The sequence below is a fragment of the Penicillium pulvis genome, assembly GCF_028828015.1.
Source record: "Penicillium pulvis strain IBT 33274 chromosome Unknown contig_23_segment0_segment0, whole genome shotgun sequence".
In the NCBI taxonomy this organism is placed as follows: domain Eukaryota; kingdom Fungi; phylum Ascomycota; class Eurotiomycetes; order Eurotiales; family Aspergillaceae; genus Penicillium; species Penicillium pulvis.
In genome coordinates, this window is record NW_026643075.1 from 1,678,722 (window position 1) to 1,696,223 (window position 17,502).

Here is a 17,502-nt window from a genome sequence, read left to right on the forward strand (position 1 = left end):
ATTTTCGGGTATTGGCGTTGATTGTGTTGCCTTTGTACAATTCTCATGGTTATTTTGCGAATATTCGATTAGAATATAATGTGACTCCAGCTATCATTTATGGCCCCGGGGTGAGATCAGAATCAGTAGTTTGCGATGCAGGTTGGTGTTTGAACCGATTTGTCGTAAGTAGGCATATGGAATCGAGAATAATATATTGATTCTTCGAAAGTAACTCAAGTGGTGGTATCTACCTAGCAAAAGGGACGATAGCCCTTCAAATAGACATATAAAAACCCTGCTTTTGCCAAAGACCGTCTGCGCCTGACTGAATGAAGCTTTCCAGTCATATAGTAACATGCAATGTAGGTAATGGTATCAAGATAAACTTTAATCTCATGCTCTGGCTTATTTGCCACGCATCATGACCGGCCCAACAATTCCATTTACAACCTTGACGCCCTTGACCTCCATCTCGTAAATCCCGGTATCACCACCAGACCCAAATTCCAACCAACGTTGAAGAAGATCGTTGCTTTCCTTTGGCTTGATTTCAGGCGAGGCAGTTCCAATGGTGATGTGAGGAATGTTATTTGCACATGGCCAACCGATTTCGTTCTCGGGGTTGTTGTCAACTGCGGGCAGGATGCGCGCAACAAAAGCCATTACACGATTGTCCCAAACAAGACGCTCCAGACGAACGCGTGCAGATCCAAGGACTGGTGGACTCTGGGCCTGATTGATAGTCATAGTGTCAATGTACTGCTTCGTGTAGTGGTTCCAAACATCGGAGCGATCTTTACTCGAGGCCCGGTGGATAAGAGTGACATGGCAAGTAGGCTGGATGCGTCGCTGATTCACAAGTCCGTGGTACAAACGTGCGGCTTCCACAGGCACTTCAGGAGTGAAGAGGGAGTGGAGGACAGAGAAAACATCTTTGGCTGTAAGAGCAATCTGGAAAAATTCGATTTTTCGGGCCAAAATAGTGGGAGAGATATCAGCATCCGAGACATGCTGCAGTTTTTCCTTTTTGTGCTGTGAGTATGATCCGCTCAAGTCTTGCTTGACTTTGTATTCGTTCATGGCAGCGTCGATGGCACCATCTAGATCCTCGGCTGAAGGCATGTTGGGCACAATTTTGGGGTAGGCAGCATGTAGAGCAGCCACGACTGTCTCAAGATTCTCTCGCGAGGATGCACACACGTTCAGGTCGATGACGTGTTGGAAATGCTCGTCTGGATCTCGATTTGTGTCAATACCCTCAAATCGATACAGGAACCCGTCCATAATTCCAATGGTCTCTTCGGGATTCTTTGTTCCGGCCCGAATGGTCTGGTGGTTGTCACCACGCTCCAACACTCGCTTTCGGGTAACTTCCTTGATGGCTGGTAGCAGTTCGTTCTTCGGCTCATGAACATAATGAAGAGCCACAAATTGCGCATTGGGGATGACGGGAAAGATGTCCTCGAACAGCTGCTTGCGTTCGCGTCGTTGGTGGCTGTTGCGGTCCGCAATCACCACTGGACTTGTTGCCATGGCTTTCGTGATTTCGAATGCAAACTTCTTAGGTTTATTCTTCTGCTTTGGGATATCATCATTCTGAAGATGGGCCCATCCGAAAAGATGAACGAGAGCCAATGCCAAAGTGGTCTTTCCACATCCTAGAGAAGCAATTGGAGCGATGACAACGTCGCGCTCAACATTGTCACTCTTCGGCTTCAGCTGAGCTTCCATGGCGATGATTTCGGAACCATTTAGGCCTCGCTCTTTCAGAAACATTTCTCGTAATTCGATGATGCCGTGGTTCTGGTTGTAGAGCTTCGCCTTTTTAGGGTCCTTGATGAGCTCTCTGCGTGCGAACTTGAGATACTCCTCGGTGATCTGCGCGTGTTTCTTAATGTGGGGAAGCTTTCCTGAAATCACAGCCTTGGTGCATTCACGCCATTGCCGGTACATGAGGTAAGGCTCTTCAAACTTGTATTTGAAGAACCAGTCGTGATAGGGACCTTGGCCACCGTCATTCATCTTGCAGCGAACCACAAAGCCTTCAGTCTCCCGGCCATCCCATGTGCCAGTCTCCGCGGCGTCTTCCAGGAATTTCTTCACATCGTCGAGGTCATCGTATTTCACGAACTTTGCCTTTTTAAACCCCCATTTGTCGGCAAATTCATGTACTGCGTCACTGGATTTTGTAGAGAATTCCGGGAGGTTGTAGTTGAGACCATGCAAGTATATACCAGCAGCGGCCTCATCATACGCCAGAACATGTTCTTCAAAGGCGTCATCACACAGCTCACCTACAGCTGTAAGGTTGTTTTCGCGCAACTCCCGCGCAAGCTCCTTCGTTGATTTGTTCACGGCGGCGACGTGACGCTCCACCCATTTTTCACCAGCTATAGCATGGCTGATCTCGAAGTCGGCACGGTATCCGGTGGAATGTTTACTGCACACCAGCAATTTGTCATCTTCCAATCCCGAGATGAAGATAATACACCCATTTTCCTTCACACTCAGCTCATAAGGACCTCGTGTGTTATTTTCAATATTCCTCCAACGCGTGTTCTCGGTTTCACCCACGTTGTGAAACTTGTCGTATCCACGCACAGAAATCTCGGGTATACCGTCTTTGCGTCGGGAGGTGAAAAGACCGCGGGCATATGTCGGAAGGTCGGTTCGTTTGTAGTCCCAATCCATGAACTTCCAAGAGTCAACCGTCACATCCTTGGTCCCATGGACCGTGAAGGTTGACTTTTTACAAGTGTAAGTCCGCTTTTTATCTGCCGTCTGCATCTTTCGGGCATCTTCTAAGCTTTTCACAAGCTGCGCTATCACATGGGGATCCTGAGGCGCCATGATTGCGGCTTGAAACCCAATGTCGTGTGGTGAGGTTTGGGCGAAATACTGGCGGGGCAGTCGAAGTGGGGTGGGGGAGAGCGATAGGAAGAGAAGGTAAGGCAGGAACGAAGGGGTTTAAATCCTTTTGTCAGGCGTCGCTTTTGAAATTCCCTGCCCAGGTGGAGCCTTTAATGAGACTGTGAATACGAGCAGTCAATTAAGAGTCATAAGGCTGTGTGTGTCACTCTGCGGGGAACCAAATAGGAAAGGCGGACAAAGCCTTATCGCGACTTTTTTTTTTTGCCCGTAAATTTCTCTCCGCAATTTAAATGAGACTTTGATGATTCATTGAGAAACACATTTCCAACCCGATCGCACAATTTTCAATATCTGACTCATTATCTCCACAATCATGGCTCAGCCAAACCCCTACCTCCTTGCTTGCGACAACCCCGCGGCGCTACTGGATTTGCTACGGTCCAATCCCGCAATCGCATCCAGCCAAGATGAGTCTGGATACTCGCTTCTACACGCTGCCGCATCCTACGGTCACACCGATCTCCTCCGCGCGCTTGTGAAAGAGTTCAACGTTGATGTCAACCTGGTGGACGAAGACGGCGAAACATGCCTGTTCGTGACAGAGCAGCCCAAGGTCGCCCGGTGCCTGGTCGAAGAGCTCGGTGTGGACTATAACAAGACAAACGATGAAGGCATGAAGGCATACGAGAAGATGGAGTCAGAGGAAGAGAACCCCAACGTGTCCACCTACCTCCGCGAAGTTAGTGGTGCCCCTGCTGCTCCTGTGGCCGACTCGCCTGCAGGCCCGCTCAATGCCCCGCCGCCGATCCCTGGCAACATGCAAGTCAACGTCGGTACTATGTCGGAGCAAGAAATGAATGCAGGCGAAGCCGAGGTGGATCCCGAGTTCAAGCGACGGATTGATGAGCTGGCGGCTCGTGATGACTTCAACAGCGAAGCCACCCAAAATGAGCTACGTGAGCTTGTGATGGATGCTATCGCTAGCTCGAGCATTGAGACTAATGAGCGCGAATCACGCCAACGGACACAATAAAGGAATACAGCCATATACTTGGCGATTTTTTCCTGTCTCGGCGCATTCTTGGAAAGACTGCATTTTCGAGACCATATCATCTCACGACTCTATGAATTGTACTCATCTACACTATGGGGTTTGTTCTCCACGCTATGTCATCCCACACGCCCCCGAAAGAACACTTTCAGACTTTTGGAGTTATCTGAAGATACCAGGGTATTCTTGGGAGGTAGATTTGGTACAAGGAGTGGAGTCAACAAATGCAGGTGTCCACTGTTGCTACGAGAGATGAGGCAGAAGGCATATCGCTTCACTAGTGGCTGAATACGGGCACCACTGTGGATTGTGCTCTAATTAATATGACGAAATGAACTCCATGATCAGTAAAAATTCAATTCTAGAATTCAGATGTCTCGCCCTTCACGGATGGAAATATGAGGTAATCTTGTGAAGCAACAATTACAGTAGCTGTAGATACTCCGCCAAGCTTGAGCTGCCCGCTCTCCAACTCCGACCTCCGAACCCCACACCTATACCAAACAGTCCCCGACCGCACCAGTGTACATCATGTCTCAACCAGCGTCGCCTTTCCCTACGCAATCCTCCTATTATTCAACTCCGACAATGTCACACACCACTATGAATGCCGACACACCTCCCCCTCCACCCCCAAAACCCAGCAGCCACGAGGCAAGCCGAGGAGGCACCCCCCAGAACATGTCCTCCCTACCAACTCCTCAACAGCCAACCTCCGGCTACCCGTCCGAGTATCAGACCACAGGAACCCAACAGTCATCATATTCTCAACAAAGCCCGCTCCCCGCGCCACCAACAATTGAAGAGGGCTGGCTCCCTGACGTAGTCAAGGACAAGTCGTAAGATCCGCGACTCCCCAACCACCATAATAAACTAACAACCTCAGAACCCTCGATCTTCAATCCATCCTTAAAGACCCAAGCCTCATATCGGCGCTCTCAAGCCACCATCCCTCCCACACAGCGCGCCAACAAAACCTCGAGTCCCTCCTCCAAGTAAATAAGGAGCTCGCAACGCGCGTCCTTGAGTTGCAAAATCACGTCGCAGAGCTTCGCGCTTCCGCAGAGACCATGCTCCTTCAACACCAGTCACTCGAAGTCTCCTGGCGCAAAAAGCAAACGGAGATGGACGCCGCATTGGCACCGTGGTCGCCCAAGGCACTATATCAAAGGTTGAGTGCCGCGATCGCGGAGCAAGAGGCGGTCTGTCAGGCTGTAGAGGAGAGTTTCTTGGACGAGGATCACCACGGTCGTGCTACAGAGAAGGAGATTGCCGATTGGGTGCGCCGAGTGAGGGCCGAAGCGTCGAAATTGGCTTCCAGGAAAGAGGCCAAGGCGCGGTGGGATGAGGGGAGAGTTGGGGGTTGGCGTTGATCTAATGAAGCTTCCCTTTGTGAATAGACGAGCAACCTTGGAATAAATGTTGCCTTTATGATGCCATGCCGCCTACGAATATATGAGTTGACCATTTTAAGTCTGGACGAGTGTTGGTGTACCAGAGTGTCCAATTTTCTCTTATATAATTGCACACTACATATAAAGAGTCCATCCGTTATGCTTAAGTCTGTGCTTCCTTCCTCCGAGCGCGCTGAGTCCTGCCTAGGATAACAGTACTCAAATCACCCACTGGAAGTGCAAATGGGAAGTCGACAGCCTCGAGAATCTGCGCAATAAAGATATGCCAAATTGGTAAACAAAGTGCGAAATTGAATGCACCAGCAGTCTATGAAATAAGATCAGTTTTCGCCCATGATTAGAGCAGTCGATTTGACATACCATTTGCAATTTAGCCGCAGCAGCCACGTTCCCCAAGGCCATTTGGAAATATGTAGCTCCAGTCAAAGCAAATGTGATGACAAGGAGGAACAAGGCGAGGAAGAGGCAGACGTTTGTGCGGAGTGAACATATCAGGTAGACGAAGGTGAGAAGTGCTAAACAGACATAGTACAAGCCTGTGTACATCCAATTAGTATATTCTCCTGACGGCTTGGGCTGAAATAGAACTTACCAATAGTAGCGTCGAACTCCGGTGTCTGAACGCCTTCAAGTGTGTTACCGGTAGACGAGTAGTTGGTGCCTACAGCGAAGAATGGCATTTGGGTGGTGCCTTGAACAATCCAGAAAGTACCGTATGTGAAGAACAGAGCGCAGGAGAAAGTATTTCCAATGATCCACTCGCCAACTCCACCGAGAATTTGTACCATTCCACCAAAGAAGATGAACACGGGCCTAGTGGAGAAACCAAGTCAGCTTATTTCTTCGCTATAACACGGCCAATGGTAGAACATTTCAAACTCACAAAATAGCACCACCATTACCACCAGAACCTCGCCAGCCCATTGTCTGCATCGCACCTGGTGTCGCAGCGAGCAAGAAGCCCATCAACGAAATCGGCGTCGGGTTACCGAATGTTCGACGCAAGTTACCTGCCGCTGGCAGCTTGGGACTGAGATACAATTTTTCAAAAGCATCGCGCGGAATTGGCAGCAAAACACTATCCGCAGTCTGCATACGGCGCAGCATCTCCACCGTGGAGGACTCCTGCTTGTCACTGATGTTGTCGTCAGACATGTTGGGTTTAGATGATGACCCCAGGGTTCTTGAAGATCAAGTTTAATGGATGCCAGACGAACCCGGGCGATCCATTGATCTTATATTTGTGTGGTACAAAAGTCAAACCCCAGCTTTATCCCTTTTCCCCACGTCCCCATAATCTATACGTCAATTCCCCAAACATGTTACCCCAGAAAAAGTGGCGGGTCCGGAGTAACTCCATGGCTCCAACGCCAAGCTCAAAAGACAGAAAAGAATCCCGATCGGATACGTAGGTGCCTTGCAGGAGCACCATTGCGAGTTCTGATTCGCGGAACGACCTAGCTCAGCCCGTTCTGTCCGAGGCAAGCGGGTCCGAAGAGGTCATTTTGTGGGGGTGCAATGCGGGGATAGGCATTCCAGACCCGGGAATTGGTTGTTCGGCCGCAAAACCCGGGGGGGACCGAGGTTTTTCGTCGATTTTGAATCGGCTGTATGTTGGGCTCTTCGCTTTCATGCGGCTTTGGGTTCTACAATATATAAGAAGGTTGCATGGCGCTCTGGATGGGCTTGGCTAGACGTTCTCTATGCTTCAGGTGGCGTTCAGGGAAAGTCTACTATGTTGCTTTGTTCGTCTGCCCAGGAATCGGTTGATTGGAGTGCTCTTTCTCCTGAGACTGTGACCAAAGCCACATTTTCTCCAAGCTTTTGAGTGGAGTTTATGTTTCTGGGCAAGGTCTTGTTACTCAAGGGAACACAGGAGAATGTGGCGGTCTGACTTGACACAATATTATGTCCCGGTCTTTCACTGATTTATGCATCTGCATAGGCAGTCGAGACCCTCAAGTGCCGGACAGCGGAGTTGCTCCGACTATTTGGGCACTAGAAATCTGCATGTGCAGCATGGAGCGTCATGCCGGAATCATGAGTGTTTTCTGTACAGTTATTCAACTATTATTTACCCACCTCTGAAATTTGCTTAAAGTAGGAATACATATACATATGCATTGTCCTTAAGAGTACTCGGCAAATATCTCTTGCATCTCCTTGACAAGCGAGCGTGATTACCCGTGTCTGCCGACACCCAGAACGGCCCGCTACCAGCTACTCCCAATCCCAAAGCTAGGAGCAAGATCAAAATCACGATTATCAATGTCTACATCGCTGTCCAACATCGATGTCATCGAGCCCACATTTGACCAGGCAGCTCACGACGCTGTCGACGTCGATATATGTCTTTTATTTGGCCGAGGTCGACGCCATGTCGGAAAATTAGGTGGATATGGGATTATTGTTGAAGACCCACCCACCGACGGAAATACTGACCCATAGCCCCTATTTCGTGTCCTCAAGCGAGGCGATCTCGGCTACCTGGAAGCCATAGCTGCTATCTTTATCTCCCACTTCTCGGTGAATTAGGTGAAGGTAGTATTGATGTGCGTCAGGGCACCCACATGAATCTGCGACGGCTCCATTACATCACAGGGCCTCTCCAGGGTGCTTATTGAGCAGTACCCGACTCTGCGGAGGCTTAAGGCGTCGTTCTTTTCGGTGCATGAGGTCAATTGTTTGTTATTAGCGCGCGTCTGCTATCTCCCGATAGCTACTGAGCGCCGTGGCGTTGCAGTTGCCGAAGACCCTGATTCCTTAGTTGGACTATTCCTCGAAAATTGCTTTCTGGCTAGCGCCATCCTTAGACATGCTCAACCTCGGCCCGTCGCTTAGCAAGTTGCTGGGGCTCCCATTCCTCGCCGTAGCGGCCATCTTCCCACCACCCATGCATGATATCCTGACCCGATAACAACATACCATCAATAGCCTGCAAATCCTCGGTCCCGTCTAGCAGCCGGGAGTAACGTAGGACCCTGCCACGATCGTCAAGATACATCACCAGAACATGCCCCGGGCTGTCATAAGCCTCCTTATCGTAAATGAGCAAGTGGCACCATCTAGCTGCCTGGTGAGCCATCTCAAAATGGAATTCAATATTATGGTTATCCTTTCCTGTGGCCTTCTCTAGGGTTTCTCGCCTTTGAATTTCATATTTAAAGGCAGAAACTGCCGTCGCTTCAAGAATTTGCGGGATACGGGTTAATATACCGCGCAGCGACTGTAGGCCATCGTCCGACCCCGCGTCGTATAGCGTGGCATTATCGAAGATAGCCCCGTCGTACTCGCTCTGGGTGATTAGCTCGGGAAAGACTATGTCCGACTGGTCGCCGTAGAAAGTGCGGACAAGACGTGTATAGCTGACCCCCTGTCGATCCAACGGATTCCGGACACGAGAGAGTAAATCCTTCTCGCCCTTTGTGATGTCCTCATCAGTCCCCCACATGTCCTCTAGTTGGTCACTATAGGGCTGCAATTCATTATGCGTCATTGGTAATCGATGGAGAGCGAATCAGATAGACTAACCATGCGGCCACACGAGCCAATATTTAGCCACTTGCCAAAGATTGCTGAGCGCTGGGCTTCGTCTGAAATAGTAGGGTCATCTTTCCAATTTTCCTAGCAGCCAATCATTTTAGCTTATAGCCTTGTCTTTAGATTTAGTGAGGTGAATACCAGGAGATACAGGTCGGCGGCGTGGATCATCACCGTTTCTTGGCCGTGTGTGCGCTCCAGGGCGTATTCGTTAGACATGGCAGACCGAGAGTGGTCGGCGAGGCGAAGATAAAATCTCAGTTTGCTGGGAGGAGTTAAGGAACTTAGATCCGGAGTGCGCAGGTATTGTTACCCTGATCAAACTTCGAAACAAGACAACCCGCGGGTCGGGCGGGTCTGTGGGTCTGTGAGGGTCCCCGTATGTTTGACAGGCCTCGCCCAGGGGCCAGGGCTTATCAACCAGCCTGTTTTGATAGGATTTGACATATGCTTTATTCAGTTCAGGATTTGAGATGTCGGTAACGCACTATTCCCTGGTGATCGCCAGACGACGTGCGCCCCATCACTGTACATGCTGACTACTATCAATCTAGGCCGATGTAGACTATACCTGTGGGACTGCCACTTACACCTTCCTTTGCAATATTTCGCAGATGGCGCAGATCCCCACCAAGCTCCTCGTCTGCGCTAAGGACACTGCTTGTATTACCAGTGAGTCGATCTACTGTTTGCCCGCCATGATCATAAGCAATGTCTCGCACTGCTCACCGTGCTTGTATGAGTACAAGGCAGCAATGCTGCGCTCTCCATATGGCCGGGCACGCTACAGACCGGCACCATACTCGATTACTTTTTAAACATGTCTTTTCCGTGGTTAATCTATATGGAAAAAATTGAGATCTCAGTCACTATAGTACATGGAACAATTCAACGAATGAAATCCATACGTGGGGACGCTATGCGCGTCCTTGTGGGTTGGCTATTTAGTCTGCGTTGATGCGTTCTCTACTTACCAAATGAGGGATCAAGAAACGCGGTAATGCATATAGAGGGGACTACGGCAGATTCTAGAGATTACTGTTAATATCGGCCAGTTTAGTAGTAAGAGGGCTCATCATCTATGCTTTTTCAAAACAACAATGACCCTACCTAGAAACTATTTTCTTATACAATATGTCATCAGTGATCTCCTTTCCAGTGCTTCAGATAAATATATCCGAATCGACGCTACTGAAACACTATCTGTAGTGTCTTGAGTTGGTATAATGACGACCCCGAATAGGACTATGTGATGAGCCGGGCGCGATCATAAATCCTGAGCCTATGCTATAATTTTATCATAAATTTTGAGCCTAGACAACTTCATACAAACGGCGACAGCCCCGTTCAGAAGGCGCTATCCGGCAAACATTAACCTGTCTATATAGGTGCATGATCTCAAAAGAGTTCTGATTTGAAGCTTAGACTTCTGGGCAAAGTAAACATTCATGTGTCCACTCATTATGTATTAAATAATTTCGGATGAATTGGGTTTGAGGATAGCCAAGTACCGGACAAACCCCCCGCATCTCAACAATCGTGGCACTTGGCACTTCTATACAACCGAGATAAGCACGCCAAGAATAGCCGACCCGTGTCGCATTGGTAATAATGATAAGACACTGATGGTCAACTCAACCAAAGAGAGCAGGCATTTGTAGTCAAAGCCACCCAGCTATGGGACCTATACACCCCGCATAACTTCCCCGGGGTCCGATAGTGAGCCCCGCCGGCCTGATGCTTTATAATTACCCCTCGACCCCTCTTCTGGATGATAAGATAAACTACCAATATGCTGTTGAAGTATACCTGATAACGGCTATGTCGGCCGCTTGGACGAATCCGAGGACATCTTGAGCTGTCTGATTTCGGCCGTGGGCTGTGGTTGTAATCGCTGCACGCCCTTGGTCAACATATCGACGTAATTGCCAAGAGTTTTTCTGCTACTAACTGCGTCTAGATGCTTGACAAACCATCGCTTAGAGAGTTTCTTTCCTATCCAGGGCAAATCAACCGTCTTTGACGATGATAAGGACGAGATAATGCAGTATCTCCGACTATCTCGGTAGATAAATGAGCAGTTCCGAGCAGTAGATGATACTGAGGTAGTACTGTAGCACCTGACTTTGTCGGCTCATTTTCAGTAATATAAAAGCCCGTAGGCTGGAGCTCATTGTGAGCATACCCCAGTGCACATCAATTCTTCAGTATCTATTCAATTGGCATAGTGATGAGAGGTTCTATTGATTATATAGTGCTCGGGCTGAGTGCTTCAAGCTTAGCCCTTGCCAGGGTTGTGCCAAGAGATACTATAAGCTTTCATGGTCCCCTGGATGTTACTGCAGGATCATTGCATAATATCCACGTGGAGTTCAGTGATGAGTTTGAAGGCCCTCTGCAACTCGTTTACGGGGACTGCAGCACCGAATCTCCAGCACAAGGACACCATGAAGTTCTCAGTGTGTTTGTGAAACGTGAGGCCCAGCCAAGTCGATTTGTCTGGGTCACTCCTTCTGATGCACCACACGAACACTGTCTTCATGCCTTCTCCGGAATGTCCCTGCTTGGTCGCTCTTCTCCCATCACTGTGACCTCACCAATAAAAAGACGTGAAAGCATCGCCGATGTGGCCGACATGGAAGGTCCCTGGTTCGACGGTGTTGCATATATGAAATCAAAGAAAAACAGTGACGCTTTTATCACCAAGGCAAAGAGTACATCTGTTGCCATCCTCGGCGGTGGAATGTCCGGATTAATGACAAGTTTACTGCTTGAATCTGTTGGTATACATGACTGGCACATATACGAGTCATCAGAGCGAGTTGGTGGGCGTATCCGCACCAAGTATCTCAACAACACTCGTCCAGATCAATATCAGTATCAAGAGATGGGCCCAATGCGTTTTCCTGTTAGCATCACCTATGCTGATACAAACGAGACACTTGAGATTATGGATCACCGCATGGTCTTCCAGCTCGCTGGTGTTCTTAACAAGATGAATGCCGAAGCTCCCGAGCTCCAGGTCAATTTCATCCCCTGGATTCAAAACGGTCCCAATCTTCCTGCAGACTCCGGAGGCGATCGTCTACCCAATGGTTTAATTCCAACAGTTGCTGAGGTGGCAGCGAACGCATCTCTAGTCTATACAGCCCCATCCTCCAACGCAACAGCTGCTGCCGATGCAGAAGCCGCTTTCGATAATTACACGACTCTTGGCGACATTGCTACAATCCGGAAAATTGCGACAAATATGTACAAGGCCCACAAGCAGGCTCTTGAAGATGGCATGTTCCACTGGTCCGAAGCTGGCTACCTGCGATATGCCCTCGGATACAACTCCAACATCACTGATTATGTCGCCGGAACAACAGATATGCCAATCTGGGGTGACTTCTACGATGATGTCTACTTCTCAGCTACAAAGTGGCGTACTATCGATAAAGGACTCGAGTCTCTTCCACGTGCCTTCTTCCCCCATGTCTCTGAGAAGTTAACCCTCAACCGTACCGTGTCAGGGCTAGTGTACAATGAGACTTCGGGTAAGGTTGCCGTGGCCTGGCGTGATGATCCCCTCCAGATGAAGCCAAATACCTCTAAGGAGTACGACTACGCAGTAGTGGCAGCCCCATTCAGCAAGGTCAGACTATGGGAGCTCCCGCGCTACTCCTCTCTGCTCAGCCGCGCAATTGCATCGCTCAACTACGACCCAGCGTGCAAAATGGCACTGCTTTATGAAACCCGATTCTGGGAACACCAGGAGAACCCTATCTTTGGTGGCTGTGGGTCTGTAGACGTTGCCGGTGTCGGAAACGTCTGCTACCCTTCTTATAACATAAACGGGACAGGCCCCGGTGTTGTCCTCGCATCTTACATCTCTGGTACCGAAGCCCGCTCTGCTGCGGCTCTCAATCCCGAGGAGCACGTTGCACTCATCCAACGTACTATGGTCGAGGTGCACGGTGAGGTTGCGGCTGAGCAATTTACCGGTATCTATGATCGACAGTGCTGGGAGTTTGACCGACACCAGGCGGGTGCGTGGTGTGACCCTCTGGTTGGTCAACAAGAGCTGTACCTGCCTGCTTATTATCAGACGGAGTTTCAGACTATCTTTATTGGCGAGCACACTAGTTATACGCATGCTTGGATCTTCTCAGCTTTGGACTCCGCTGTCCGTGGGACGACTCAATTGTTGCTCGACCTTGGATTGGTGGATGAGGCGAAAACAGTTGTAGATACCTGGATGGGTCGCTGGATCAAGCTATAACCTTGTTATCTTTAGATATACAAGAGGGTATCTACCCAGTACATACATAATAAGGAATAAATCTGAACATATTTATGCCCCACTGTGTTGCTTCATTCCATAAATCGTGCTAAGCATTAGACTTCAAGTGTTTCCAGCATCGTGAAAATAAATACAAACATCTTTCCTCCTCAATCTCTCACTCATCATTCACCGATCAGAATAATCACCTTAAGTGATTAGGGTCATCTTGGCATCCTTTTGACTGAAGAAGTCTCTCCGTCACTTTGAGGCCACTATCATCCATATCGTGAGTAACATTTAGCTCCAGGGACATCAGTGCACGAAATGCAAGATAGGGCGAGAAACTTTTGCCCACTGCGTCACCGTGCCTGGTGTTCCCGAATGCGCAGATTGCTACTACCACAGGCACAACCTTACCAGTGATTTAGCAGAGGATATTACGAGTCGTGTGCGTCAAAGCGCTGCAGATACTGCCCACCTTTATTCCCGACGTGTCAGCGCTAATACCCCCGACCCCAATGATGTTGACGCGACGAGATCAAAATCAGCGACCAATTACAAAAGAGGGTCCAGATCGAGACCACCAATACTTTATGTATTTTCAAAATTTATCTCTTAATGAAAATTTTTGCTGACAGCTAAACATGCTTATACCATTGCTTCGATCAAAGCACAATGTCAAGAATGGCAAAATCCTGAGAAACTTCAAAACGTCACCCCTAAACTCGTACGGTAGCAAATAAGGATCAAAAGCTCGCATGCCTGATTCGGGTTTCTGCTTTACCATGGGAGTGTGATAAATGGACACCCACTCGGCTCAACCAGAGAACTACTGCACTAGTATTTCGATTCTAGATAAGAAAAGGGCGCGGCTCAATGGGTAAGCCTCCTTGACCTTCAACTCCAGTATAGCTTAGTGTGAGCAGGTATATATCTGGGTATGTACTCAGTAATGTTACTACTCTTCATTCAGGATATTGTGTCTTGCCTGCCATCATAAAAGTGGCGTTCAGCTGGTGTTTATTTAGCACTCCCCTTGGTTCCCGCCGTTTGGCTTACCGCCTTTACATGGCCAAGTTGTAGTTGTAGGTCGTAAGAAACGTAGATTTAAAGGCCAACAATAACAATTCATTGGCCCATGAATGATATCATATTCTGTATGATGGGAAGAGGTTCAATCCAGATTTCGTACATACATGGGTCAGACCCGTAACTGATCGCATGACTGTAGGTTGAACTACAGGTCAAAATGGATTCTTTTGCATTATTTGAACCTTTCGGTTTGAAATTATGAGTGCAATGACAGTTAACTTGGAAATCAGCTATGTTGAAGGATTGACTTGATTTTGTCTTCGCAATTTCAATGCATGCGAGCTTTTGTCCTTATCTAGGGCGGGGTTCGGCTCGGGATTCCCGGCCTCAAAAGAGCATCAGCTCAACTCCACGGATCCACCCAAGCTGCCATCTCCACCCAAGCTACGAATTTGCTGGGTCCTGCAACACTACCATCACCAATTACGGCCTTCATCCTTCAGTCCAAGTGAGATTTCCTACTTCGGGTTGAGAATGCGTTATCCAGTTCAAGAACCTGGGTATGACGTGGTGGTAATTGGAGCCGGTTTGAGCGGCCTCCAAGCTGCTCACTCCGCCCGCGCCGCAGGGCTCAGGGTATGTGTTCTGGAAGCGACCAACAGAGTCGGCGGGAAAACATTATCGGTCCATTCCAGTGAAAGGGGGTTCAATGACCTGGGTGCTGCTTGGATCAATGATACAAATCAAAGCGAGATGTTCAAGCTCTTTCAACGATATGACATCGACGGATTGGTTCAACGCGCCTATGGGGATGATGTCGCGCTGTTGAAAGATGGATCAGCTATCAAAAAGCCATACGGCCAATTACTAGTAAGTGGAGAAGCGAGAGAGGTGTGGCTCATACTGACCGGTTTCTTCTAGGGAGACCAGCGTTTGCTCCAAAAGCTCCTAGAGGTGCTTCGAAAGGAGTCATCTCTGGTAGATTTGGACAATCCTGCCGGATCCCCAGGCGCCAAAGCTATCGATGAACTAACATTCCAGGAATTTTGCATCGAGAGATCACAATCACAGGATGCAGCTGGTATCGCAGATTTGATAACCACAGCACTTCTTGGTGTACAAAGCGAGGAAGTCAGCGCATTGTATATGCTTCATTACATTAAAGCCGGCTGTGGGATAGATAACTTGTTATCGGATCAGAAAGACGGAGGGCAATACATCCGAAACAGACAAGGTTCATGCCTCCCCTACTACACGCGTCGGCGTTACGCTAACCCAATCATAGGAAATCAAACAATCTCTAAGCGACTGGCTGAGGATCTTGGAGAAGACACAATCTTTCTACGCATGCCAGTCACTTCAATTGACCAAAGTGGAGACATCTGCGAGGTAATGACAGAGCCCGGAAACGTCTTCCGTGGTTTGAAAGTCATCGTTTCGGTTCCAACGAGCTTGTACAGTTCGATAAACTTCAACCCTGCACTACCCAAGAACAAAGCAGCATTAAGCGATCATGCTGTTATGGGTTACTATAGTAAAATGATTTTCGTTTTCGAGGAACCGTGGTGGCAAAATGCTGGATCTTCAGGTGTCATGGAATGTGAAACAGGCCCTGTCACATTCACACGAGATACAAGTGTGCCAATAGATGACCAATGGTCCATCACCTGTTTCATTGTTGGTGAACGTGGAAGGCAATGGTCGAAACTGTCCAAGGCCGCGCGCTATGTGGAAGTGTGGGAGCAGTTCAGCCAGGCATTTGGCCAATTTGTTGATAAGATCCCTGAACCAGCGAATGTTTTGGAGATGGAGTGGGCCAAGCAGGCTTTTTTCCTTGGGGCCCCTTGTCCAGTAATGACACCTGGGACTCTAACCGCCGTGGGAACTGAGTTAGCAACACCGTTTGAAAATGTCCATTTTGTTGGAACCGAAACATCTCAGGTGTGGCGAGGGTATATGGAGGGTGCTGTCCGTTCCGGCCAGCGGGGAGGTGCGGAGGTTGTGGAAGCATTATCCAAGAGACATCGATAAATGAGTGACTTCTTGGTTAGAACAAACGTCGGGTTCGTTTTGCGGCTCTCTGTCATCTAAACGTCATTATTGCAAAGTCACAGCTATATAACCACCTCAAAGGCGAACATGATTCTGCTTCACAGGCCAACTTCCACCACTTGAGAACGCTGGAACTTCCCTGGAGGTAACACTGAAAAGCCAACTGAAATGTCAACAAAGTTCAAATTAAACACTGGAGCCGAAATACCAGCCATCGGCTTCGGCACCTGGCAAGACGAACACGCACAAGAAGGAGCCGTGCTAGAGGCGATCAAAGCCGGCTACCGGCACATTGACACGGCCGCAGTGTAAGCAACTGTATGTCAACTGGACTTCAGATTATAACAGCTGAAAATCAACTACAGCTACGGCACCGAGAAGGCAGTCGGCAAAGCCATCAAGAAAAGTGGCGTACCCCGAGAAGACCTCTTCATCACAACCAAATTGTGGAATAACAAGCACCATCCGGATGATGTAGAAGGAGCGCTTCAGCAATCCCTCCATGAACTGGACCTAGAGTACGTGGATCTGTACCTTATGCATTGGCCAGTCGCGTGGAAACGTGGAGATGAGAAATTCCCAAAGTCCAATGGTACGTTTGTGGTGGAAGATATTGGGGTAGTATATGTATGGCCTGCATTCTATTATTTGATGAAACAATGCTAACTTTGGGAATTTTATTTTGATTGCAGACATACAGGGCTATGGAGAAACTACTCAAAACAGGCAAAACCAAAGCGGTAGGTGTTTCGAATTTCTCCAAAGCTGATCTGGAGCAAGTGCTTGCGAACACGTCAGTCGTCCCAGCTGTTCATCAAATGGAATGCCATCCATGGCTACAGCAGCGGGAATTTTCGGATTGGCACATAGAAAAGGGGATTCATGTTACGCACTACTCGCCGTTTGGGAACCAAAATTCCACTTATGATAAGAAAAAAGGTGGAGTCGGGAAGTTGATTGAAGAGCCTGTGCTAGCAGAGGTTGGAGAGCAGTATGGAAAGAATGCTGCGCAAGTTGCCCTCGGTGAGTCCATCCTGTCTTTATCGCATTTGGAATGTTACTTACTGGCTTTGTAGCGTGGGGAGTGACATTGGGCCACTCGGTACTTCCCAAGTCTAAGACCCCGTCACGTATCAAGTCGAACCTTGAGGGAGATTTCAAATTAAGCCCACGCGATATGGCAAAGATCTCTGCGCTGAACAGGAAAATCCGATTTAACGATGAGAGTAAATCCTTTGGACGAAACTTTTTCGAAGACCTGGAAGACAAGACGGGATAAAATCAATTGATAG

The 17,502-nt window shown here is 48.6% G+C and overlaps 9 protein-coding genes across 9 annotated transcripts; 6 read left to right on the forward strand and 3 right to left on the reverse strand.

The window, feature by feature from the left end:
• Positions 1–387: 387 nt before the first annotated feature.
• On the reverse strand, positions 388–2,832 carry N7503_004887 (tRNA ligase; the record flags this gene model as incomplete). Its single annotated transcript, XM_057064434.1, has 1 exon — positions 388–2,832. The coding sequence occupies one exon, from the start codon at positions 2,830–2,832 to the stop codon at positions 388–390; it is 2,445 nt and encodes an 814-aa protein (XP_056922177.1).
• Positions 2,833–3,226: 394 nt separating this feature from the next.
• On the forward strand, positions 3,227–3,886 carry N7503_004888 (ankyrin repeat protein; the record flags this gene model as incomplete). Its single annotated transcript, XM_057064435.1, has 1 exon — positions 3,227–3,886. The coding sequence occupies one exon, from the start codon at positions 3,227–3,229 to the stop codon at positions 3,884–3,886; it is 660 nt and encodes a 219-aa protein (XP_056922178.1).
• A 549-nt stretch (positions 3,887–4,435) lies between these two features.
• Positions 4,436–5,277, forward strand: N7503_004889 (vacuolar protein sorting family 37 protein; the record flags this gene model as incomplete). Its single annotated transcript, XM_057064436.1, has 2 exons — positions 4,436–4,743; positions 4,791–5,277. 2 exons carry the CDS (start codon positions 4,436–4,438, stop codon positions 5,275–5,277), a joined length of 795 nt encoding a protein of 264 aa, XP_056922179.1.
• A 184-nt stretch (positions 5,278–5,461) lies between these two features.
• Positions 5,462–6,474, reverse strand: N7503_004890 (putative plasma membrane ammonium transporter (Ato3); the record flags this gene model as incomplete). Its single annotated transcript, XM_057064437.1, has 4 exons — positions 5,462–5,626; positions 5,680–5,855; positions 5,912–6,132; positions 6,203–6,474. The coding sequence occupies 4 exons, from the start codon at positions 6,472–6,474 to the stop codon at positions 5,462–5,464; spliced, it is 834 nt and encodes a 277-aa protein (XP_056922180.1).
• Positions 6,475–7,587: 1,113 nt separating this feature from the next.
• On the forward strand, positions 7,588–7,767 carry N7503_004891 (uncharacterized protein; the record flags this gene model as incomplete). The annotated part of the gene is made up of 1 exon (XM_057064438.1): positions 7,588–7,767. One exon carries the CDS (start codon positions 7,588–7,590, stop codon positions 7,765–7,767), a length of 180 nt encoding a protein of 59 aa, XP_056922181.1.
• Positions 7,768–8,128: 361 nt separating this feature from the next.
• On the reverse strand, positions 8,129–9,078 carry N7503_004892 (uncharacterized protein; the record flags this gene model as incomplete). Its single annotated transcript, XM_057064439.1, has 3 exons — positions 8,129–8,794; positions 8,851–8,943; positions 9,001–9,078. The coding sequence occupies 3 exons, from the start codon at positions 9,076–9,078 to the stop codon at positions 8,129–8,131; spliced, it is 837 nt and encodes a 278-aa protein (XP_056922182.1).
• Positions 9,079–9,332: 254 nt separating this feature from the next.
• Positions 9,333–13,123, forward strand: N7503_004893 (flavin monoamine oxidase family protein; the record flags this gene model as incomplete). Its single annotated transcript, XM_057064440.1, has 3 exons — positions 9,333–9,356; positions 9,414–9,531; positions 11,115–13,123. The coding sequence occupies 3 exons, from the start codon at positions 9,333–9,335 to the stop codon at positions 13,121–13,123; spliced, it is 2,151 nt and encodes a 716-aa protein (XP_056922183.1).
• Positions 13,124–14,692: 1,569 nt separating this feature from the next.
• On the forward strand, positions 14,693–16,189 carry N7503_004894 (flavin monoamine oxidase family protein; the record flags this gene model as incomplete). The annotated part of the gene is made up of 2 exons (XM_057064441.1): positions 14,693–15,028; positions 15,080–16,189. 2 exons carry the CDS (start codon positions 14,693–14,695, stop codon positions 16,187–16,189), a joined length of 1,446 nt encoding a protein of 481 aa, XP_056922184.1.
• Positions 16,190–16,378: 189 nt separating this feature from the next.
• Positions 16,379–17,489, forward strand: N7503_004895 (aldo/keto reductase; the record flags this gene model as incomplete). Its single annotated transcript, XM_057064442.1, has 4 exons — positions 16,379–16,518; positions 16,576–16,828; positions 16,903–17,233; positions 17,287–17,489. 4 exons carry the CDS (start codon positions 16,379–16,381, stop codon positions 17,487–17,489), a joined length of 927 nt encoding a protein of 308 aa, XP_056922185.1.
• Positions 17,490–17,502: the final 13 nt, after the last annotated feature.